Below are 26150 nucleotides of genomic sequence, written 5' to 3'. Positions count from 1 at the left end.
CCCTAGCCTGATCTGTAGTTTTATTATTTACTTTATATTCTTTGATCTTCTTCTTTGCCATTTGATTCAAAAGACAGTTTTTAAAATCTACCTTTTCTCTTCCCTTTCTTTAGATGGACTGTCTAAATTCCTTTTCTATATTTATCTTTGCACAAAGGTTTTGATTTTCATCGAACAAGTTCCAATGAAACTTAAAGTTCAGAGTTCACCAATAAGACATTAGGAGCTTTAAATAGAAGAGAAGAAAGATTTAGCATCACATGCTATTCCTACACACTGAGATCTGGACTTATCTGACTGGATTACACTCTGATCAGAGTGCATACTCTCTGCATATTTGCATAACTTAAGGTAGGTAGTTGGTTTTGGTTTCTTTTCCTTCAGTTTACGATTAAAAATTAAATATAAACATATTCCTTACCACCTACAAAGAATCTGATTATATGGTTTACGAATACAATCTCAGTAACTCAACAGCCAAACATCCTTTAAAGTAGCAGGAGAAGAACAAGCAATCTGCCGAACCTCTGAGTTTACAAGAAAAAGGGCAGATATTTTACAAAAGGTGAATTTGGTCTTCGGTTCCACTAATGTAATAAATCATTTTACAACCCATTATCTGCAAGTGAACCAGGGCAATGATCATTCTTTGACACACTCTAGAAACCACCAAGATAATAGAAATATTCCAAGAACTTAAATTAAAACTAATTTTAATTAGGTTGCATTTTCATAAACAACCTGCTTAGTTATTAAAAGGCTTTTGGTGTTTTTTGGACAGTCATTTTTTGCAGAACTTATTTTCAAATGCTCCACATCCAGTAAATACTGATGATCTTCCTCTCCTATAATGTGAGTTGAAGCAAACAGATCATCCAACAGTTTATTAGTCTTGCTGAGTCGGCCACTGCAAATTGTACTTTAAAATCTAATCATGAGAAAATATAGATGACTTCCCAATAAACTGATTGGATCATAGTGTTTCTTTGAAATTAATAGTTAAAGATCTCCATAAGAGGATAAATACTATAGTACTCATTAATAAGTAAACAGGAAGTGGAATAATAAATACACAGGGATTCAAATTCTACTTTGGTGGTTGATTCATAATGAGTGCTGCAGGGGAGAAAGAAAAGGGACAGAACCAGAGAGCACCATCCAAGTGGTTCTGATGTGTCCTTGTGTGAGGAGACCAAGCGCTAAAGGTCCCTCAACGTCACCATTTCTGCTTAGTTTATTTATCTAGCAAGGAATTATAAGAAATGTCATATCAGGGTACTTGAGAAGACAAACAGGTTCAATTCATATCCAGATTTCATTTATAATTAAGCTTGAATGTTACAGTACAATCAAGTTTTACACTCAGATGTAAGCACATTCAAATTTAAGTATATATATTCCTTTATGATTGTTGAACAATAAAATCCAGTTTTGCCAATTATATGTTGATACAGACATGTTGTATGTTATTGCTTACATCTGGAATTTTCATGCATGCATTGAACACCAGAGGGCAAAAAGACAACCTGCCACCCATAGTCACGCTTTGGCAGTCGAACAATTCCATTAACAAAATGAAACCTGGAGATGTATTTCTTATTAATTTAGTGCAGTGAGCCACAGCAAATGGAAAATAATGCAGAAAAACTGTTAAAGAACAACTCAAAACTACTTGTAATCTTTTTTATTGCTCTCTGTGTCTGCTATGCTAAACATGGACTCGTTGCCATAGCAGCTGACTGACAGCAGGTCCACTAGTGTATCAGGATTCAACAAAAAATCTATAAAATAGTTCAAACACAAAGAACAGAATATAATCATTGGCTATAAGCCATTCTTACTTATGAATAGCAGGTAGTTCCAGTGGACTTTTCATGCATAATTTAGAGTGTGGTTTGTTCTAGTGTGATCTATTGACCATGTTGTACTCACTCTTCTGTGATGCTTCCTTCTCTCATATACTTTTCTTGTATTTTTCAGGTTCTCTTCTTGTTGGGGTGGCTCATGTGTGATTACCCTGACATTGGAAGCACTCTTCATCTAGTCTGGTGACCTATTTGTTCCTTTGGCTTCTGTCTCGTTTTTTGGCAGTCTCTGCATCTTTTTATATTTCTAAAGTATTCTCTTTCTGAATTCGCCCTTCTGGAGTTCATGAAGGGTGAATCAGATTTATAAATATAAATATCTGTATTTACTAAAAGTATTTCAAAAGTAGGTTAATTGACCTCAGTTTAGATGTGGAGTCAAGATGGAAAGTGTTTCTATGTACTTGTGTAGTTTGTGTGAGTCCTCCCTGGTGTTCCCACCATTAGTAGCTGTTAATAGTTATTTTTGGCTTGACACCAGAAGAGCTGGATGCAGCTGCAAGATGATTCCATCGTTTCTCATCAGCTTCAGACTTCCAGAATGACTGGTAGCACCATCAGGTATTCCCTGCCACTAAATAAGACTCAATTTAGGGTGTTTTTACAGCCAAGACAGGCTGCACGAGGAATGCCAAATGCCACTGTAAAATTGATGTAATAAAATGGTATATCAGCTAAAAGAAAAAAAAAAAAAAACAACAACACAAGATAAAGCCTCAATGGGTTCCAGTAGTACCTGTTAGATAAAACTGCTGTGACATTTTTATGTCCTTTCAAGAAAATGCACTAAATCACATGTTTACTGGTGCATGCATAATGTCAGGACTGGGACTTCTGAGTAAAAAATATGTCAGAGCAGTTCATTCATAATGTAGACTGCAACATATCTCTGCAAAAGGAATTTCTTACAGATATGCAGTTTTATAGTTGATAGATGAAACTAGATGAAGTGTTAATTATTAAGGAAAATTACGACCACATTCTGAACTTCACTCACACAACAGTACAAAATCAAAGTGAATATGTGCTCTAAAAATGAATAAAGCATATTATGGGGGATTCTTTAATTGTTTAAGAGGAGGATTGGAAGGAATTTGCACTTTCTTATCCTTCATTTTTATCCTTCAATGTTGAACTCTTTTGGGAATTTGGGAATAAGTATTAGTAAAACCTGCCAAAGGGTTTCCTATTCAGCTTTAACAGAGACAAAAGTCTGTCCCTAGAGTAAAGTACATGTTTGTGTAGATAACATGTAAAGCAAAATGAAGTGATGATGTAATGCCTTTGTGAATTAACTTGCATAGATTTTTTATCTTTTGCTATATGTTGGTCATTTGTTGCCTCACGACCCTGTTTCTATGACTACAGTTCAACAGCTGAATGAGCAACTTGTTACGTTGCTTTACCTGGTCAATATGCACTCCTTATCCTGGGTTCTCATAACAAACGAATGGCTGCTTAGAAACTCCCAGAGATCATTGTGAAAAACAAGCAGGTCCTTCAAATCTCCTGAAGGAAAAAATAAAATTGTAGATAACCGCAAATAAAGTTTCTTATTTGTTCTATCCCCTTTTTAGCGCTTATTGGTTTTATTTCATTTTATTTTGTATGATAAATGGTAAACTTCCGGTTTTTGATTTGATGCCTTTATTTTGATGAGACAACTTCCACTGTTTATGTTATAGAACAGCTGCTAAACAACAGAAAACAAGTTGCAACAATGTCCTTATCTTGTTATTAGCGAATTTGTTTTATTGTATATAAATACTGGTGTAGTTTTTGCATAAGAGTTGATATTTTAGTAGTGATCAAACATTACGGTTGTAAAAGCGTGTAGTAGAAATGACCTGCTGCTGTCTCCAGGCTGCTAGCTCGGACTGAACACCATAGCACTGCTTCTAGAATCACCTGTCCCCAGCAGCTAGCACAGACACTTCCTCTTTGATTAGCATCACAACACAAAGTTAGATTCACAGCTTTTGTGTTTCACCTGTTGTCACTGAGCCTAGTAACAGAACTACAACTTTTTCTGGTGTGGGTTCTTCAAAGATACAAAAGGTACGAGGCCAAAAGAATGCTGCCACCTTCGTCCCTACCTGTCTGGAGGACTGCAGCTGTCTCTATCTGTAGAGCGCAGCAGGAATAGCCTGTGGTATAAACACAATACTTGCCAAAGTCAAGCTCAAGATCCCACTGACTTAATATTTCACTATCCCAACCTGAACCTGAAAGTTGCCCTAAAACATGTCGCTGCAAAGATGAGCTCTTGTCAGATATTCTTCTCACACCTCAGTGCCCTGCCTGAGTTTTTCCCTCCAGAGCCCCAAAGCCAATGCATCTGCCTGATGACACATGTCAGAAATGACACCCACGTTGCACCGACGGGAGAGAATTTTACTTCCAGATTTCTGCACGCAGAGGTGAGAACACACAGACTGAAGGACATTTTTGAGAATTTGCACGAGAAAAATGCAATTATTCCTTCCCAAAAAGGAAGGAATAGTTGCATTATGACGCATTATAGTGGCCTCATAATGCCAGTACTTCACAGTCATTTTTAGAAGAGGATGTTTTTGTGCACAATTGAATTGAATTTAACAAACTGATCCTATAGGGTACCGATAAGCCATAATAGTATTTTTTCACGATGGCTCAACCAACAACTTTGTGCAACAAACTTTAGTTGCTCGAGGTGCATAATCACATCACGAAGGAGAGCACTTTGACGAAATGAGAGAAACAGATGTTAAATATAGAACAAATACTGTTCAGTGAACCATATTTCATTTCTGAACACTACAGAGCTGCTACTGTACACAACATCTGGCGCTCTCACAACACATTACAGACTCAAATTCTTTGTTTGCTCAGCATATGAGAATGAATGGATGCAATTACAGATGCGGCAGATTATATAATGTAATCTGTATTATCACCATGGAACAAAGAGCCCTAAAAGACACTCATATGGTTAAAGTCACATCAATGTGCTTTACTTTCTACACACATTGTGGTCAGATGTTGAGTACAGTCATCTCTGTGGTTTCAATATGCAAGGTTCAATGTAAACTTTATTATTCCTCTAAGGGAAATTTAAGACACATAATGTGAAACAAATTACAGAACGGGCAATAGCTATAACACAATCTGGACATAGCAAAAATACCAAGGAATAAAATAACAAGGATTACCCTTGTGACTGTGTAATATGCCTTGGTATATTTTAAATAGGCTGCATTTTTCTGAAATACATTTTTAATGTTATCAAGTAGCTGTACCTATATTATTAAAGATTTATGAATTTTACATTTGTAATTTCATCTTAATGTTTCTAATACTCTTTTAAATAGATTTTTGTAGACTTCATCAAAATATATTTTTCTGAAGTATACTTTAAATCATGATTAAATATATAGTTAAATTGTGCTGTGTTTGTACAAATGTATATATTAACTTAACATTTTCAAAATATGTTTTATATATATATATATATATATATATATATATATATATATATATATATATATATATATATATATATATATATATATATACCTTTCTGGAGTTGTGCTTTATGCATTATTTTCAAATAGATTTTGTAAATCAATAAAACAAAAGCCACAATAAAATTACTGTAATGTTACATTTTACAGATGTAACATTACAGATGTAATGTTACATTTTTTCATCTTCAATCTCTTTCAAAATCGTTTGACAAAGTAATAAATAATTGTGTCCATGGGTGAGAGCATCAAATTCATTTTAGTGGCAGAGGTCCTACAGCAAGACTTAACTGGTCTTTAACATAAAATGTAGAAGTATCATCAGTTTTACATATCTCCAAAATACTAAATACCTCATTTTGCAAAAGTACAACGCTTATAAATTTGGAATACATTCAAAATACAATTTAAATGTAATTCTTATGATTAAGTCTTACTAATTAATTGTAAATAAAGCATAAAGCATCACAACATGTCGGACTGCTCTGCCGTTTCTTTTAGCCAAGTCAAACCTGAGCTGTTTTTCTCTTAGGGTTTTATGTGAGCTGGAAAAGCAAGATAAAATACAACATGAAAACTGTTTCACTGTGATGGCGGTCCCGCAAGCCCAAAATGCAAAAATGGAGAAATCAATACTTTTACCAAAACATTGTCAGAAGGTAAACAGTCAAGATAAAAAACCCTTGAATTTCCCCTGCAGCTTCTTCACTGATAATTCCTACAAATTCAGATATGAGGGAAATTGGATTCTTCCAATTTTTAACGATGTCAATGACTTCCTGAGTTTATGGTAATCTTTGCCTGCAGGAAGTTTTTTAACAGAACATGTTTATGTATCAGTCTATTAATTTGGGCTATTTAATATGCCTGGACTTTATCCTAGCTGCTTTTCGTTTTAATGCTGTTAGGAAGCCTTACAGGCAGATAAACATCATGAAGATCTCTTACATTAATTAAGTTCATAGTTGCCAGTTGAACCAGGAATTCCACATTTGAGTGGGTTGACATTTCTGTGGGGGGGGGGGGGAATAAAAAAAAATCTCAATTTTTCTAGCCCCAGGTAGTGCAACAAACATCCATATTCCATCTCTAATAGAAGCAAATAGGGTCATGAATTATTTCTGCTGTCTAAGATGCTTATTTGTTGCTCGCAGAGACAAGATCCAAATTGCACTGTGTCAAACTGGGTTTGTAAATTATTTTAAGATTTAAAAGAGCACTATTAGTTTTACAAGCTGCAGATGGTGGTTGTCACATTCAATCCTCAAGAAGTTAGTTGCACTCTCAACATGTCTGTCATTTGCTGCTACTCTGAAGTTAAACATACTTTTTTTCTTGAAAACTACTCAATTGACCATGCACATGCACTGACAAAGCTTTTGTCAGACTGGTTCCATTGGTTCCATTGCTAATCACAATGGCACCTAAAGAGTGCCATTGCTCTCTTAGGTGCAATGGCACCTAAGAGAGAAATGCTCTTAGGTGCATTGCTTTGGCTGCAAAGTTAGCAAAGTTAGCCTTTGCAGCCATTTACTTGGTCATGAACATGCACTGACAAACAATTTTTATTTTCAGTGAAACTGCAGTATCAGAAAATGTCATATTGGATTGATATGATTGCAACAGTCAAACTTAGTGAAGTCATCCTCTCTGAAACATTAGAAATGTGTACAAAACTCAGCATTCTGCCAATGTTGAAAAAAAAACAACAACACAACTTTGCAAATGCGAAACACGTTTAAAATCCCAATATGTTATGCTTGTTTATGTGACGAGTCATTAAAAATCATAGTATGATGAATATAAACAAGAGAGATATTTTCACAATTCAGTCATGGAGCCAGATCTCATCATCTATCAGCCAATCAGAGGAGACGTTTGCGTTTTATTCAGGCAATGGATCAACAAGCCCCGCCTACTTGTGAGCAGCTAACTATGCAACATTTTGAGGAAATTGTAGTTTGTAATTTTACAGAAGAGTTATGGATTCAACACTTTCGCATGATAAAGTCAATATTTGATGAAGTGAGCAAAGCTGTGAGGGCGCTCGCTGGTGGACCTCCTTATTTGTTCACAGTGTGTACAAATAAGAGTGTTGCTTCTGTTTACAAACTGGTGTGATGTGAAAAAAGTGTTTTGTATCAATAACCACATCATCCAAGCACAAAAGCTTATCAAAAGTATGAGAAATGTTTAATTTGGCACTTTTCCACTGAACAAATTTATTTTCAGAATTCCAATTCAAACAGTGTTTACTTTGGAAACAAACTCAGTTAGCATTGCACATCACTTCCTGTAAGACACAACATTTCCATTAATCTAGAAATGGCAGCACAAACTGAAAACAATCCAATTGGTCAATGAAACGTGAAGACAGTAGATGCCTTAGGTTACACGTACCTCTGAGCGCTCTGCTTTGGTTTGCTCAAAGGCAAATTCCACGGTAGGAACAGCCAGCTCGTTGGCAAAGAAACTCACATCTCCAGGGAGCTGAAAGGAGCTCACATTGGGCCCAGGACAATTTCCTCCACGGATGCAACTCAGCAACTGTCTCTAGAAGTGTGAGAAAAAACACTGGAGAATCAACTTGATGGGGAAAATAAAACAGCTTCATGAAAGAAACCATAATGTGCAACGGTTATTTGTGCTGGATTATAATTTTTCACTGAATTGTGAAAATGTGAGACCTTAGTAATGCAAATATTTATTTAGACTGGATTTGGAGAGAGGCTTGTCTCTTTGCCATCTCTAGCCACAACAAACTGTTAAGAATCCTCACTTTGACTGCTGACAGCAGAAACAACAAAACTGCAGAGCCTACAGGTCACACAGGAGGCTTTTAGTACATACTAGTACATAGAATACATACAATAAAGAAAAGGTCAGCAGAGACACACTGTTCTTCCTTCTCAAGTTTTATTTGTCCAATTTGGGAAGCATCACACAAAAGGAGCATTTTACACATTCTGACACTTCTGCAGGAAAACACAGATGACCCTGACAGTCATCTGTGTTTTTCAGTTAACTTGGAACAAAATGAAAAACAAAAATACAAAGAATAACTGATAAAGAAATGTAGCGTTGTGATTCATAAGTGAGTGATTCAGAAGCTTGTCCAAATATTCTTTCATGTCTGCCACTAAAGTTGTGACATTGATTACAATGTCACACATTTGAAACATTTTACAATCCGAGAACTTTCTTACTAAGTATTGTTTGCAACATAATTGTATTTGTTAAAAAAGGGACTAACTTAATGAGTGTTAAATGAGAATTTGTTCTCAATCAGTTTAATTAAATGTTAAATAACATAAAATAATGTATATATATTCTTAAAACCACTGCAATACAAGTTTTTTTTTTTTTTTTTTTTTTCTGAAATGATTTGCCAGCCGTTGTCGCTTTTAAACCTGAACTCTGAACTCTCCTCAGGTAATTCATTATCAGGAATTGAATTAGCCTGTTTGTACATCTTCACAAAATGATGCATCTACAAATAACTTTTGTTAAACCAGTAGATTTTTCTACTCACCTGGACCCGTTGCTCAGTCAAATTTTACTTCCATAGCAGTACCTAACCGCAACTTTTGATCAGCAAAACCTTTGCATGAAATTACAAATTAAAATTCTAACATTTTTTTTTTTGTTTTTACAAATTACTCTCCATGATGTCATTTCCATGAGCTATGAAGTGGTGTAAAGGACTGTGCACTAAATAAATAAATAAATCAGCAAAAAACTGGAAATAAACTGCAATACCTGGTGTATGAATGTTGCCTATAAAATGTCAGAGTTGTAAAGAGCGGACCACAGAACTTTTTGACATGTACAAGAAAATCTGAGCAGCCTGTCTGAAATGCCTGACCAAACTGCATAAGCAGGAGTCAAATTAGACTGAGGTTGATGTGAATGGAGAATATTTTTCCCTAAAGATCCCTGTCTTCCTGTGCCGTTGAAAGAGAAAGTAGAAACAATAGGTGAATGAATAAAATGGGTATATATTCTCAGGTCTGGTTTGTACAAAGTAAAAGTAAAATAAAATGAACAGGTTAAACAAAATGGTAGCCAGCAAAATGCTATAATGCTGCAATAAAATATGTAGGTAAATGTTTCCACTGAAGTTAGCCTACAGTATAACCATATCAAACGAGAAGACTGAAGCTGAGTTTCCAATGGCCATAAAATTTTGCAAATTATAATTACCAAAATAAATTTGCATAATGGAAACATGTCAATTTCCCAAAGAAAAAAGTTCCCAAAGTTATAAAAAGTTTTTGCATAAGGATGAAGTGTAGTTAAATTAGGGTGTTTTGCAAAACTTCAATGGAAACACTTGTTTTCACGTGAGTCACACAATGAGCAACATGATGTTTCGACTGGCAGAAAAAATTAAGAAGATGACAGGAAGTGATTGGAGGATGATAGCAAGGCATGTTTTTAATGACTTATAACCTGAACAAACTAACTCACATGTAATTTTAATGATCTCTTATTTAATGACACCACAATTGCAAAATTGTGGGGTTTGTTTTAAATTAGTTAAATATCTACAAACGTTTGAGCACATTTGTAATGGAAACACAGCTTGATATTCAAATCCCAGAATTCAAACACCTAATGTATTTTTTAAATTGGTCATCTTACTTGGATACTTAAGATGCACAATCAAAATAATCTCAAAAATGATCCCACAAATTTATTCCGTCATTGCCCTGAATCTCCACATTACGTTAAAAGCTTAAACAAAACCTTCTTGCCTTTAACAAGACATTCCAAATTGTGTGAAGACTCAGTGCTAATCGGAATTTTAACTACAAGTCTAAATCTAGCTAAACAGGAAGCAGTGCGTGGAGAATGTGGGATGTGGTGAGGGTAGTGTTGTGGCTAATTGCTGACTCCAAGCTTTTGTCACAGCAGCGCTAACACGCAGCTTGTCAGCAGTACTGGATGCTTTCCGCTGTTGTTCTGTAATTGAAAGAGCAACACAGCTGCTGGAACAGAAATTGTTCAGACGACAGTGGGTTCGGAAACAAACAGACTGCAACAGTCAATCAACTGAAGGCTTATCTCTACTGTCCACATCCTCTGAGCCTACCGCATGTCACAATGTCCTTTTGGCCCATTGCATTTAATTAGAGTTTTCTTTTATCAGGGTTTGTCAAAGGGGAGAGAGCTCTGGTGTCCAATCATTGTCGCCACGGTCACTGACACATTGTCAGCCTGTTGTAGTTTATCACTCCTAAAGGCTGCTGCTCTCTGGACATGAACAGCTGTGGTGACAGGCTCCCAGTCGAACAGAATGAGGGGCAGTAAGTGATACCTGGAACCTCAGCACAGAGTGAAATTTCTCTTTAATCCCAAACTTTTCCAATTAATTCCTCAACAAGACGGCAAGGATGAAAGAGCATTGGTGAGGGGGATTTCCAACACTGTGGAAGAGTGGAGAGTAGATTTGGATCCTCTGGGCGTTTGTGTGTCTTTAGTTTCAATGCAACTGAAAGGGAATCTAAGCAAATCTCTGAACAATAAAAAAACTGTCAAGATTCCCAAAGCACCATTAGCCATCTCAGTTTAAATAAGAAATAATGCACAAGGCATCCATAAAGTTTTTCACATTTTGTAATGTTAGAGCAAATTGTATTAAATTAATCTCTACACACAAATACCCCATTTTGACATTGTGGATATTTTTTAGGAAATTGACACCCTTAAAATAAAATCAATATATCTCAGAAGTGCAAGTTGTATTTGATTGGTTCCGATATCAACATAAAGGTAACACTCCAGAGAATAGACTGGAGGTCTAAAAATCAACAGTCCTACTGGTGAGAGCAAATATGGCACTCACTCAAATATGGGAATGAGAATTTGTTTATGACATTTTGAGATGTATAAAACAAACTAACTATTTTCTGTAGCAAATTTAATTTTAGCATTGACATTTTGGAAAGGTATTGGTTGAAATTAGCCTGATTCAATGCTCTGACTATCTGAAAAGCTTCTAATGTCACACAAACACCTGCAGTCACACTGTAAAAACTATTCTCAATGAAACAAATAATGGAACGTGCCCTACTGTCAGATATGACAAGCAAACCTCTTTCATGCCTTAAAAAAAGATATATCTAAAGACACAGTTCACCATGACACAAACACTACTGCAAATGCAAAAGTTTGATTTAGAGCAGAAAAAGTTTTTTTTTTTTTTTTTGGCCTAGTAGTACATCTTGAGCAATGTCCAAAATAAATTACAGTACTCAGGATGATTGAGAATCTGTAGCATGACTGTGAATTTGCTGTGCACCAGTGGAATCCATGCAGCTTGAAGGAGATGAAACAGTTCTGTCTTTAGAATTGGGGGAATTCCCAGTGGGAAGATGTTTCCAGCTTACAGAGACAGACCCCTGGAGAGACAAATTCTTTAGCACACTCAAATTTTCCGTCTTTTGTCATATTTGTTCCACAATGACAAATGTTTTGTGCTTTCAAATATGTAGATTTTGTGTTGAGAATGTTTTCAAGGTTTGCTCTACTTCCTGCCGTCAGGACAACAGCTGCTGCAGTCTTTCAAAAGACTGTACTTGTTAAAGGGGCAGTATTATGTACTTTCCAGGCACATCCCGCTTTTTTATTGCACAACCAAGTAACCATGTTACCTTGAGCTACTAAATACATCAAATATGACTGAATAGAAGCTTGGCTTCAAATTGGGTCTCTTTAAAAACTTCTGCTGTTTCTGAAACATTTTTGACCGAGAAGTGGCTTGTCTAATATGCACAGTTCCACCAGGTGTTTGCTAATTTACTGCCGCCTAGTTTGAAGGAGCTGAGAGGGGATTTTTTTCAGGGCACTGTGATCTGTGTGGGAGAAACTTGGAAGCAACAGCTCAGAGGAGGAGCTGTACCTTGAAGGGGTTGCTAGGTTCATACAGACATTTTGCACAACTGAATGGTTGCCATGGAGATTAAAGCCTTTTCCTCATGTGCATGAAAGAATCAAAGCAACACTCAAGGTGTGTTTTTCATGATGGAATAACATTATGACATGATGTACAACTCAAAGAAGTAAATTTAATAAATCACTATGATTGAAATGAATGAATGAATGAATGAATGAATGAATGAATATCTACTTAACATTTTAGAACAGAGCTGTTGTGTTCCCATTCTTTAATGGCGACTGGCATTAAAGAATGCCAGTCGCCATTAAATCTTCAGTCAAACTGCATCAACTCTGAGTAATGTTGCTGTCCCTGCAGAAGAACCGGTTCCTTACAGTATTATAAAAACAACGACTTGGAAAATTGAGGGGTATTATTACAGCTTTCTTCTTGCCTCGATCAGAATATTTGGAATAATCCTTCCATTAACACTGAAACTACTCATGTGGTACCCAGGAATGTTGAGCCATTCAAAGTGACGACAGACACACCTATTTTGTGTCTTTCAAAATGTATCTTCCCATATAATTAAACCAAATCAGCAAAAAATAATTTCACTTGCTGTGTTTTTGGAAACTGAATGAGAGACCACATTTTACAGAAACATGTACCTATTGTTCGCAGGAGTTGTTAGGTTTCTAATGAGACACCAACAATCACTCTCTCAAAGCCATCATGTCATGAGGCTGCGAGTTTCCAATGGTACCTGTCGTCATGGCTGTATTTGTTGGTTGTTCATTTCACAGGAACATTGCTGCAGAGGCAAGATATTGAATGAACTTCATCTGAACTCAATTTACATAAATGCTTGTGATTAAAAAAAAAGGCACTACTACTACTTCTACTGAACAATTCAATTTGTGAGCAAGTGCTCAACTGAACAAGCACGCCTGTAACTGCAGCCGGCTGCCATTACAAACTCTGAAGCCATCGTTCATGTTAAAAATTATTCTGCTGAGCTTATTTAGAGGTGGGAGAGAGAAAAAGGAACTTTGACTCTTTCTCAGCGGGTTTTTAATGTTGAAATTCAAAATCTAGACAAATATTTATACATAAAAGTTGCAATTAAATCATGGTAACGTGTTTATTACTCTTCATATATTTTTTTAGCTGTATAACTGGTGCTGACTGGTTTTAAATGTGTCTGGGAGTAAACAGTCGAGCAGGAGAGAACTGGATCCATCTGCTTCCTGCCACATATGAATGTGAACTGAGGGTTAATTAATAGCAGTGATTTATTTGATGGGAAGTGATGCAATTAGAGTTCTGCAGGAGAAGTGTGCAGCCTGTAACACAACTCCCCTGACATGGTTTCACACCTTACACTTTTTTTTTTTGCAACAAAACAATAAAGACAAAAGAGCTGAACGGGAGCTTTCAGAACATATTCAGCTGCTTTCAAGACAATTTGAGCTTATATTTAGGTATTCAGAGGTTTAACGGCCTATGGGGTTTTTGAATTCAGAAAAAAAAGGCTTAAGTGGCAAAGGGTTATGTAGCGGAACAGACCACCAGTTTATCAACTGAAGAGGCGCTTTAGACAAGTGTAAGTGTTGAATTTCTCTCTTTTTCTCCTGTACAACCAACAGAGGCTTAAAACAGTCTGAGTGGGAAAGAGAAACAGTCACAGTGAGTAGAATCCTTTTGAGAAGCAATATTAAAGAAGGGAGGCATAAAAATGGGAATTCAGTGGGAGGAGAAATAGAATAGGCAAGTGAGCAGGGATTGAAAGAGAGCAGGACAGCAGAGAGAATGGGTAATTTCAGCCTGTGGGCACACACCAGGAATCAATATTTAATTTCTTTGTCAGCTATGATACCGGGAGAGTAAAATCATTTGGAGATCTCAGCCCACCACTCAATATCACTCAATCCACAGAATCATGTGTGCTACATGGAATGGCTTGCTGGACTCGGGCGTAACAGGATGAAACTAGATAATCTCCCAGAGTATATTGACTCTACATCATCAGACAGGAACATGGCTATAAATTCACAGATAATATCTTATTTTCATTTCCACACCAAACAGACAGTTTTCAGACTAAGGGCGCAGCCCATAAAGAAATGAGTTCCATCAAATATAACCATCCACCGACTGAAACTGAAACTCCTCATGGACTGTGGGAAAAAACTCGAACTCACATCAATATTCATTCAAGCAACTGTCAAATTCTTTTATGAAATTGAAACGTGAGGTATTTTGTCACCAATTACGATGTCTAACTATTTTTCACAGTGTTCAGAGTAAGTTCTGGCTTGGTTGTCATGTCTGGAATGACAGGATATGAGCCGACTGTTGCTGAAAATATTTCTGAACTATTTTCCTACCATAAATCAGATTTCTGAAAAGTTTTCTCATGTGGGTTTGGACTTTTTGTCATATGAGTGATACCTGTTGGTTCATATGGAACATCAACATCTTAAAGCAGTAACTCAAAAACAGACTGGGGTTCCAAACCATTAGTAATTCTACAAAGAGAATACATACATACATTTATATATAAATATACAGTATATATATACATATATATATATATATATATATATATATATATATATATATATATATATATGTATATATATATACACAAACACACACACACTTGTTCTTTGCTTTGTACAAAGAGTCAAATCCCTGAGCTATTGAGAAGCAATTACTTGCTAGAGGTGTGAGAAGATTGGATCTGTTTTTACCTAATCGCTAACACTTAGCCATGAAGTATGTAATGTGTCAGCTTGATGAAGCCTACCGGAAATTGTGTTTGCTGCAAACAACCTTGGGGGCAGTAGGGCCACAATACCTTTGCCAGCAACAAAACGTCTCAAACATTCCTCTTGCTCCGACTTTAGTTGCTCGATATTTGGAAGCGTGACCAACATGGACTGAGTGGTTTTGCTGACTTCCTGTGCTGCCAATAGAAATAGTATTTAAAGGTTAGTAGTTTCTACTACTGGTTACTACTTAGTTACTACTACTCACACTGTGTTTTGGTGACTGGAAACATAAGGGTCCTCATCCTGCCTTGTTTTAGTTCCTATTGTTGTCTTCCATTCTGAAGCAGGTATAACCCGGGCAAGTACAAATTAATTCCTCAATGAATAAAAGTCCTCAGAGATTCTGAATGACTTAAAAAGTATGTAAAAAAAATACTTCTGCTTCATTTAATGGATAGCAGTTTGTGTGTTGAAGAAGGTAAAAATAATTTAGGACTTTTTTTCAAATATCAGGGATGTTTGTTTTAATAAATTATGTGGTTTTACGATAGTAGAATGAGATCAACAGAGAGAGATGACTAGACAGACTGAAAGTGCAAATATTTGTGCCAGTTTTTTTTTTTTTTTTTAAGAGCAACTTAAGGATTTTTCCTCTTGTGGCATACATTAGCATTGTAACATATCAAATCAGCAGAGAATGGTGGAGAACAGACCACAATCAGAATGCAATGAGCAGCAAAAATTGCCAAATGAGAAAACAATTGTGTATTATGTGTGTGATGATAATAATAATTCTGTTCCAGGCGGCACTCTTTGGAAAAAACCATTTGCAGCTGTTGAACTGAAAAACATTTTCAAGCCATTCAAAACGTAAGTGACTGGAATATTGCAGAAATGAAGAGGGAATGAGCTGGAAGAAGACAAAAACACAAAAGGGCCGAAACAAAGAGTCAAAATGGAGCATTTTCTCTTTTTCTATCATTGAAGAAAAGGGAATATCGACAGAAAACCACTTCCATATAGCTATGGTACAGAATGCCACAGAGCTAGAGATGGCCTAAAAATATCCAATTAAATCCAACACTGGCAAATAGTTTTAAATACTTTGCAACCAATTAACATTGCTTACTTCACAAACAAACTCTTTGACACCTGTTTGCACTCGGCTCCTGTGCAAACAGGTTTATGTGGGAGTATTTGGCTTCCTCCCACAGTCAGACCAGCTAATTAACTTGTCATATTCATTAAACAAAAAAAGTGAGCAGCTTTCTCTCTTTTGCAGATTTGAGTTTCATGGAAAATGCTTCACCTGCCTGTGCTTACAGTGATAGCAAAGATAAAGACACATCTGATGTAAACCTCAATTATAATAACGTAATCACCATCTGGAAACAAATCCGTAATCCCAACCTTTCCTCTCTCTGTTTGATCTCATTTAATCCCTCATTATACCTTCAGCCAGAAGTTGCACAGATTCAGCTGCAGCTGAAGAGCAATTAAGAAACCTTTATACTGCAAGAGCTTTGGCCTCACCAGAGGGCCACTCTCAGTGCTTCACACTGCTGTGCTAACAATGGATCTCACTGATCAAAATTGCCATTGATTAGAGTCAGATGAGGAGACAGCTAAGAAATACCAATCATTTCTAGTAAAAACACAGATATTTATACACTCTACCACTGGGGTTTAAACCACTGGGGTTCTTTTTTGCTGCAGAGAGTTATATTCACTAGCAAAACAAGTCAGATTCGGGCCAGGGGCGGGGCTAAAGACCGGGCCCTATACCCAAATAATAAAGCTCATGATAATTTAGCTTTACATCATAGACGACTCTGAAGTTCCGCCCCTGGTTTTATTGTACAAGTTTGCAATACTTCACTTTTAACAGGTATGGTCGCAAGCTTTTTCAAGTAAATGATAAAAATATGTCATTTGGATCCTACACAGCTTAAAGTTTAAAGGCCTATCTTCCAAAATCTCTTTTATGTGGAAGCTCCCTGAAAAAGCTGTAGCAGGACGGCTCATTTCTTTTATGGAAAAACATAAAATCAGTCTGCCCCACTCCACACAAACAGCTTTATTCAAAGTGTCTGTGACGTTTTGATGCCAGTGCACTCTGGAAGACTTGCTGTAATGATTCTCCTGGATCTAACGTCTGTCTTTGACTCTGTATCAATATTGGCAAAAGCACTCAATCACTGGACTTAAGTAAACATACAAATAGAGACAAAAATATACTTAACATACTTACTTTCTAAATATATTCCCCAATGCAAAGCTCTGAAACATCTTGGCATCTGCTGTATGTATGTTGTCTTCAATACATCAGTAATGTTGTGCCATTTCAATGAACAATGCTGCAGTTAATGCTTGTTTTTATTGTGCTTTTCCTCTATGAATGTTTCTCTGAACCGGGAATCAAACCTGCGACAGAGGCATTGAGGACTGGAGCCTCTCTGTGGTGTCCCAAATATTAGATTTTTATTTGCAAAAAATAAATAAAGAAATAATAAAAAAAAAAACAGAAGAAAAAATGTATTGTTTTTCTCTCATTCATAAATAGCCACTTTCTGTTAGCTTGTCATCCTAATTGCTAATAAAGCACAAGCTTGGGATTGCTCTGTCACCACTGTTAGCTTGCCTTCTATTGAACAATTTTATCAATGTCAATGTCAAATTTATTTATATAGCACTTTAAAAACAGGTATAGAACTGCACCAAAGTGCTGCACAGGAACGACAGTAGCACAAATAGATAAAAACAGAATATCAAAAATTGCTTTAGTTAAAAGCCAACAAATAAAAATGGGTTTTGAGAAGCGATTTAAAATGATCCAGGCTGCTAGCAGATCTAATCTGAAAAGGCAAATTGTTCCATAGATTAGGAGCAAAAACAGAAAAAGCCCGATCTCCTTTCCTTAGTCGGGTAAGTAATAGCTGATTGTTTGATCTGAGGGTTCTGGACACAGACTGAAATTTTAAAAGGTCCTGAAGATAAGGGGAGCTAACCCATTTAGAACTTTATAAGTTTTTTAAAGAATCTTAAAATCTATTCAATACATAACAGGCAGCCAATGTAAATTGACCAGTATGGGCCTTATATGGTCATGCTTCCTGGTTCCTGTAAGAAGCCATGCCGCTGCATTCTGGATCATTTGAAGTCGATGAATCTGTGATTTAACCATGCCACTATATAAAGAATTGCAATAGTCTAAACGAGTGGTAATGAAGGGATGGATCAGTCCTTCAAATTCCTTAAAACAAAAATAAGATTTGATTTTTGCTAAAATCCATAGGTGATAAAAACTCGATTTAATGACAGAACTAACTTGTTTATCGAGCTTTTTAAAGAAAACTGAAAAAAAAATCAACTTAAGAAGCAGAAATTGATTAATTGGTGCTTCGTGCTGTTACACATTTCCCAAGCTTCACATTGGTTAAAAATTACATCATAATCAATCTTGGATTAATTTCTGGGTCAAGTAATTACCTCAATAAATGTCAAGAAACCTTTGGCAGTGCAACTGCATGCTTCTCTATTTTACACAAACAACACGCCTCATATTGCCTCTGCAAGGCAGGCAAGCCACAAAACTGCTGTTGGACAAATGCATCACATCACAGAAAATGACAAATGTCAGAGCCAGGAGTAATGACAGCGCTCATTCCTCACCTAACACACATTTTCATATGCGTTCCCCTACTTATGTTCTGCCGCTGTGATATGAAACTGTGATGGAGGGGCCACGCTGTCAGCTGCATAAATGCCTTTGAGGCCGAGCGGCTTCTCCTTGAGATTATGCAGATTCATGGAGCCTGGCACAGCGGCACAATACCTTCCCTGACAATACAAGAACTATGGTAATTCAAACATATTGCCAACAGCGTACTATTTCAAACATTATGCCAAGTGCGCTGTCGAACCGTCTTGGATGGCTGTAAAGTCACACACTCATTCTGGTGATTTATCGTCAGCTTCCTTCCTTCTGGCTTTATGTGAGAAAGCATATAAATTAGGCATACTTGCATATTCCTTCATCTAGATGATGTTCAGTTTTAACATTTATGATGCGAATTGGAAGCCAGCAGACTGTCATCCTCTCCTTCACTTTAAACCTGTCATGGTATCTCAATCCAATTAAAATATTGGCCATATTTTTTCTACTGAGTTTGCACAAACAAGACATTTAAGATGAAACGTGTGAATTATTTAAACTGAAAGTTCTAGATGGAATATTTTCATTTGATTCTATTTTTGAGCAGGTTTCTGAGACTTTTGAACTACATTTGTGTCAAAACCGATCTTATGAGAGACTTCATAGGACATTGTAAAAAGTTTCTACCCCTAACAAATTTGTTTTTAGATTATCCAATTGCAAAATCAGACAAAGATAACCTGAGAAAATACAAGATGCAAACCTAATAAATGGCTAAGCCACCGCTGAGCATTTGTGCAGCATCTAACATAGAGCATTTGTGACAGCTGCTTTTATATCACTATGGGGGAACTGTGGCCCAGCATGCATTGCAGAAACATTTTAATTCAGGCACTTTAGAGGGCTTTGAGGTGTTTACATCACCTCAATCAAACTTCAATCTGGACTTTTACTAGGTCAGTTTGAGGTGGCCATGCTGGGGGTTTTGTTTATTCTCCTACTGGGACCATAATGAGTGTGTTTCTATGCAGTCCATGTTTGTTATATACAATTACCTAATATCCAGTAAGAATAATAAATGATAGAGCCGATATTCCACAGATCTTAGCTTTAACGAGTGTTTATTTGGGTCTATCCATGAACTCACACCAGACTGTCTATATCCTCTGACCTCTGAACTCAATAAGGCATTTCATTCAACTCAAAGGCTGTTTGCTCACTGGGTGCTTTCCTTTTTTTCACACTGTGCGTTATAAACCTGAGGGATGTTTGTGGGATCTGAAGTTTTGGCCATTTGACATCAAAAAGCATTCCGTATTCAAGTCCACTTAAATCTCTGTTGTTTCCCTTCTGATGTTCAGTTTGAACCTCGAGAGGTCTTCTTCACCTCATCTATTGGTTTGCTGGTATGTGATTTACTTTTTGTACTAAGAAAGCATTTCAACAGGCATACCCACTGGAGTGGGCAGTGAGTATCACTCTTCTTGTCAGCAGTAGCAGTTCCCGTTAGGTTAAAGAAACAACATAATAGTTGGTCACTTTTTATACTGATCTGAGTCTTAAGGAGGTTTTAATACATTATCCATGACTTTCTGCTTTTCAGTTGGAATAAATATGTAGTCACATTCCTTAGGTGGGAAATTAGAAGGAAACAAAACATGGCAGCTCACTTAAACTTGAACAGCTGGAACTGTGACAAACCAGGTTGGAAGCAGATCTAAGTTTGTCCTTCCTGTTCAAGGCACTACAGGATGACAGAAAAGGTTATTTTCTGTCAATCCACTACAATGTAAATATATATTTTCGAAATGCAAGTGCCACTGAAACTTTAACTGAGCTTTAAGATGAAGATTTTCAGAAATACGCTCACCTGGTGTGGAATCCCAACCAGGTTGAACGAGTCCAGACAGCACCTTATGCTAAATGCAAAGTAACCTGGAAGTTGTGTCAAAGCCAAACAGTTGATGTGAGTCATGTGGTTGCTGTATGTTTGCTTTTGCACACACTTTTCTACAGACAGCTTTATTTGTGGACAAGAACGAATTTCCATCCAGCTGTTGTTGATAATTTGACCGTCTTTGTAGTTATAAAGTGAAGTATTGTACAAATGTACATAATTCCTCACCACATCAGATTAACGTTCCTCAAAAAGTATTTATGTCTCCCACAGATACAGAAGCTGGACAGTGGAGTAAGAGTGCATTTCTACATAAAACACAGCAACATACTTCTGACCAATCCCACAACACTTCAAACACAGCTCTGTGGAAATAGTTTGATCTGGGCCTAGTGTCAAGTTTGGCAGCTGGATGATCTGAACATATTTTCTATTCACAGTATCTGAGTGTTGGGTCAAAGTTTAACAAAACAAGAAGAAGAAAATTTCAAAAGCTGGATTTTCTTTCTCCTGTTTTAAAGAGAAAATAACAAACTGGAAAAAAACAAAACAAAAAAAAACATCCTTGTGAGCATCTTTGATATGCTTTGTGTTCCTGTTATACATGTGTGCAAAACCTTTTTAATATTCTGCTATGGTCAAAAAACACAATTTGGCAAGTGCAATGTCTCCATTAAGTAAATGCAATTGAAATTGCAGATGAATACGTTTGCTCACACAGTGAGTCATTAAAATCATGGAGGTGACGTTTGGGAACTGTTGATATATTTTCTAGCCATGGCGCTCGCGCTCATCAACTATCAGCCAATCAGAGGAGATGTATGCATCTTATTCAGGCAGTAGAACAACAAGCTCCACCCACTTGGGAACGGCTATGCATGTGGCATTTTGGGCAGCAAAAACTGTTTCTAGAGCAGTTTTACAAAATACACCAATACAGTCAAAAAAAAAAAAAAAAAAAAAAAAAAAAACTCGTCACATTGCAGAAACTTTTCATGAAAGATGTTTTTTTTTTTTTTTTAATTGCCAAGCTTCCATTAAGAAAATTTCTTTTTTGCAATTCCAATTTGAGCAATTTTTTGGTCAATATAAACTTGGTTAGTGTGGCAGAGCAGGGCTCAGTTATCATGCCAAGAAACTGGAAGTGAAACTAACCCCCAAATCAACTTTTCCTTGCTAAACGTTTTTTTTTTTCCCAAAAAGTCAAAATAGGTTATTTAGGGTTCCATCCTTTCTCCTGTCTGTGCCAGTCCAAGTAAAGTGATGGAGTAAAGAGATGGTAGAGTGAGCGTCACCCTGGCAACTGGCGAGTGTTGACAGATAGCAAGACTCAGCTTTTACAAATCTGTGACTTATTTGCAATGGGTCTGCTCTGCTCTGACTGTTGGTGAAGGTATGGCGATGAAAAATGTATGCACTTCATTCTGATTGGCTGAAGAGCTCAGGAAGCTGAAGAAGCTTATGGCGGTTAATGGCCATTCTTGCTGCCCATTCAGGACAGACGCACTATGGCTGAGCTGCAGAGCGATGTCGGCATAAATGTCTGTTACAACATAGAAAAATAGTCGGTAGTTTTATCACTATTCACTTGATGTTTTGAATAAAGTCACTAGAGGAGTCTGAGAAATTGATAAGTGTTGGTAAAAAATGGATAAGTTGACATTAGTGTTTCTTTTGTCCTGATCACACCCCACTCGTCCCCACATTCCGTCGTGTGTCATGACTCTGCCCACTGAGTTTTTCCAAATATGCCAAGGGTTTAGCTTTAGTTACACTTTAGCTAGGAAAATGGCCAAAACAGCATCGCTCAGTCCACATGAGAGAAACATTTCAGTTAGATTTTGACAAATGTCGGCATATTTTCAGGAATGTTTCATTGCTTGAAGGTTGACAGCACATCACAAAGAACTAGCACAAGTTAGCATGTCATTTATTTGAAATGCAAGATTTTTTCCTGACTTGTGCTGCGACTGAAGTAACAGAAAAAGATCGGGGTTGGGGTAACGGTACAGGACAGGCTGTCTTAGCTTCATGACTTTCAGTGACACAACTAATAAAAGAAAACATAAGCACACACAATGCATAATAATGAGACGTGACTTTGAAGTGTGTTTGGTCTCATTATACAGCAACACTATGAATCCTTAATCTGAACCAGAGGGTGAAACACGTCTCGGAGGAAAGGCTTTCTACTTCTCTTCAGTCGGGTTGGAGTTGACTAAACCCAGGTGCTCAACTCCACAGACACAGACCGCCTACAAGTTTAATATTCCCCCCACCATGTCTCCCTGTGGCTTTGATCCACTGCAGTGTCTTCCTCCTGCCTGCTATTTTCCACACAAACACCCATTTGGTATGACCACAAGTGTTTCAACTTACAGCTTCAAGCACTTTTATTGCATCTATTCTAGTTATTGTGTGCAGAAACTCTGACAACTAAACAGAGGAATTAAATAAGTTTGAGTATTTGAGTGAATGTAGCTGTTGCAGCAGAAAGTTTAAGGTCAGGGTAACTCAGGCTATTTGGTTAACTTATCACAGTTTTAGCTAAAGGTTTTTTGCACACATGATTATATACTCCAGTTTTCTCCTGGAGTCCAAAAACATGTATTTTTGGATTAATTAGCTTTGACTGAGTAGGTAAACTGTATTCACACACTTACAGGGCCTTTTTGCCAACAAGACAGTCAAGGATAAAGTATCCAAAAATTATAAGTAGGAGTTGGCTTACAATGTGTTTCTACTCAACTAAAATTTAAAAGTAACCATCTGAGATATTACTTACTAAAGAGTTAAATAATTAATTCCTAAAAAAACTGCATCTGATATCAGATCATCTAATATAATATTTAAAAATGAAGTCAGCCAGACATTAATGTAAAGTTATCTTCAAATTATGGTATTTTAAAGACTTAAATAGAAAAAATAATGGGTATAAAAACTAAAATCACAAGGTCACAAATTCAGAAGAAGAAACAGTTTACAAATCATAAAGTTTGTAATGTAAATATACATTACAGACTGTTCTAACATTCACCCTGTATGTTAGAACAGGAAGAATGAAGTGCGTCCATTGCACAGCAAGCTCAGCAAGTAGAAGCTAGCATTAGCATAAAGCTTCTGCAAGAACAAGAAGTCTTAGCTGTGTGTGTTGGTGTTTCTGCTTTTGCTTTTTTCTTCATTCAGAAAAGTTTCTCACAGTGGTAGAGTATCCACAGATTTTACTCAAGTAAGAGTAGTGATGCTGAATAAAAGTATTACAAGTAAAAGTGTAGTGAAAATACTCCTAAAAGTATATTCTATTCCAAAAACTTGCTCAAGTAAATAACTGAGTAGATGTGAGTGGTTACTTCCCACTTCTGGTTGAGGGAATGATAAAATGATGATGCATTATCCAGGCAAACAGCCAATCACATGATTTACAAACAAAATGTTGAAATAATTTCCAATGAGAAAATTAAATATACATGAATTCAGTTGGAAGCATTTGCTCAGCTAACAACAGGATGGGTGTTCACTGAGGTCAACACCGTGACCTCAGTGATATTTTGCTGCGACCCAGGTTCTTCTTCTTACATCACTAGGGACCAGAGTTACTCACATTGGCACTCTTTGAAACCAGGTTCCAGAGTGGAACATTACAACCAACTGTTATCAACTCCAAGCAGAGATAAAATAATATGTGGTTTTAACAGCACTAACCAATGAGAAAAAACAGTTGAACCCATGAGCATTTTTAAGAGATAAAAGGGGAGTAAGAGCACATGAAGTATTAATAAATAGTGCGTTCTTCCACTGTAAAGTTGACTCCACTGACAGCCATTAGTTTGAGCTACCTGCTACTTGCCACCCACACACCAGCTGGAGATCATAAATCTGAATAAGAATACCTAATTAAAGCACAAGCTTCCTTCCGTCCATTTGTTTCATAGTCGCCTCGCCTCCTTTCTTGCTTTCTTTCTGACCTGCTTACTCTTGTTGTTTCCCTTGCCTGTCCATTTACAAACTTAATGTCCCTCCTCTTCCATGTACATTCTCAACAAAAAGAGAAGGTATTTTTTATTATAATTGGTTCCTAAGCACCCATTTCAAAGCTATCAGTACATTAGCATATGAGTTTGGAAGACAAGCTGTAAGTAAGATAAGTAGCAAGTATTAAAGACATTGTGGAAAAAGGATTGATGATGTTTAAAACCATTTCTACATATTGGGAGGTGGGAGATCTGTTTGGGGAGATCTCAGAGTAAGCGGCTAAATGGCACATGACCAGCAATAATACTTTTTTTTGGACTGTTTGATAGAAGATGTAACAACGCAACCTGAAAACAAGAAGAAGATAGTAGTTTTTAGCAGGGGATGCATTCTCACCAGCCCTGTTTAGTCTTCTTTCCTCTTCATTTGCCAAGAAGGTCTGGTTTGTTTACATGATATGAAACTGTGGTCTGCTTAAAACCCTTAGTCTCAGTTTGATGACAGTAAATTATAGCATGGTCTGAATGCGAATGTGAATGCCAAGCAGACCAGAGACCGCTCCAAAAGCAGGACATGTACAGTAGCACAAAGACAAAAGAAAAATCCCACAAACACTAAAACATGACACGACTATTTTTTTTACAATTCAGAAAAAAAGAAGTTGGAAGGATTTTTTCTGAGATTTTTTTGTTGTTTTCTTTGGTGGCTCTTGGTGCAGCACCAACACAGGTGAGGGAGGGAAAAGGTTTTCAAAGGTTTCAAAGGGTTGGATCGTTTACCACAGTACGGCATGAAATTGAACTACACCAGGTGAAAATGTAATAAATGTTGCAACATTGATCCCTAATTTAACCAAATCTACTGGAATATTAGGTGTGAAAACACAGTAAGAGTGTGAAGCCATTTGTCACTTCAGCTTCAAATCATCATTCATGACTTCAGCATGTAGCACATTTCAAAGCAATGGTGCCCTGGTTTCCATCCTTCAAACCATCTGACTCAAATTAGTGGCAGCAAAAAAGCTTCTGAAAACCGAACAGAACTTTCTTTTTTTTAATTTTTTAAATTTTTTTACTTTTTTCCAAATATGACATGCTTGACTCCAGAACTCAGTTCCTAACCCTGTTTTATTTTCCTAGAAAAAGATGCTGAAGGCCCCCCAAGAACCCAGGCGTACTTCAGGAAAACTGCACGTAGTTGAAGTGGACATCTGCTAGGCATGCAAAGGTACAGTAAACTATTCAGTGGGAAACAGTGTTCACATCGAGCTGTTTTGTATGTGACACTGAGCTGATAAGGCTGAGAGTTCCCACAACCAGTCATAAGGATGTGTAGCTGCCACAAAACATAGAGCTAAGAATCCAACTAGCTCAGCAAACTTGCTGGAATCTATTTATATTTTGGAAAATGAATGAATTTCTCATGAGAAATATAGGGAATGGAATCTTAACTTTCCAGGCGCAGTACTATGTGCAGAGTCACATCTCTTTTTCCTTTTCTTGACTCAGCAACTCAGTGTTCTCTCCCAGATAAATCCATTGTTGTAGCTGGCAGCCATGTATGTAAATAAATATGGCTGGCAGTGACACTGGGACGTTACC

General features: G+C 36.8%; 1 protein-coding gene across 1 annotated transcript in view; it reads right to left on the bottom strand.

Moving 5' to 3' along the window:
- LOC129379684 (inactive N-acetylated-alpha-linked acidic dipeptidase-like protein 2) overlaps positions 1-26150 on the bottom strand; it is a 312373-nt gene that overhangs the window by 78019 nt on the left and 208204 nt on the right. Inside the window, exon 13 of the mRNA XM_055060485.1 lies at positions 7769-7921. Within this exon, the coding sequence (XP_054916460.1) occupies positions 7769-7921 (153 nt within the window). The remainder of the gene's footprint in view (positions 1-7768; positions 7922-26150) is intronic.

This window comes from Poeciliopsis prolifica, unplaced genomic scaffold (assembly GCF_027474105.1).
Source record: "Poeciliopsis prolifica strain line A6 unplaced genomic scaffold, Auburn_PproV2 SCAFFOLD060, whole genome shotgun sequence".
Classification (NCBI taxonomy): domain Eukaryota; kingdom Metazoa; phylum Chordata; class Actinopteri; order Cyprinodontiformes; family Poeciliidae; genus Poeciliopsis; species Poeciliopsis prolifica.
The sequence above is the reverse complement of the archived record's forward strand: the minus strand, read 5'-3'. Positions and strand labels throughout refer to the sequence as shown.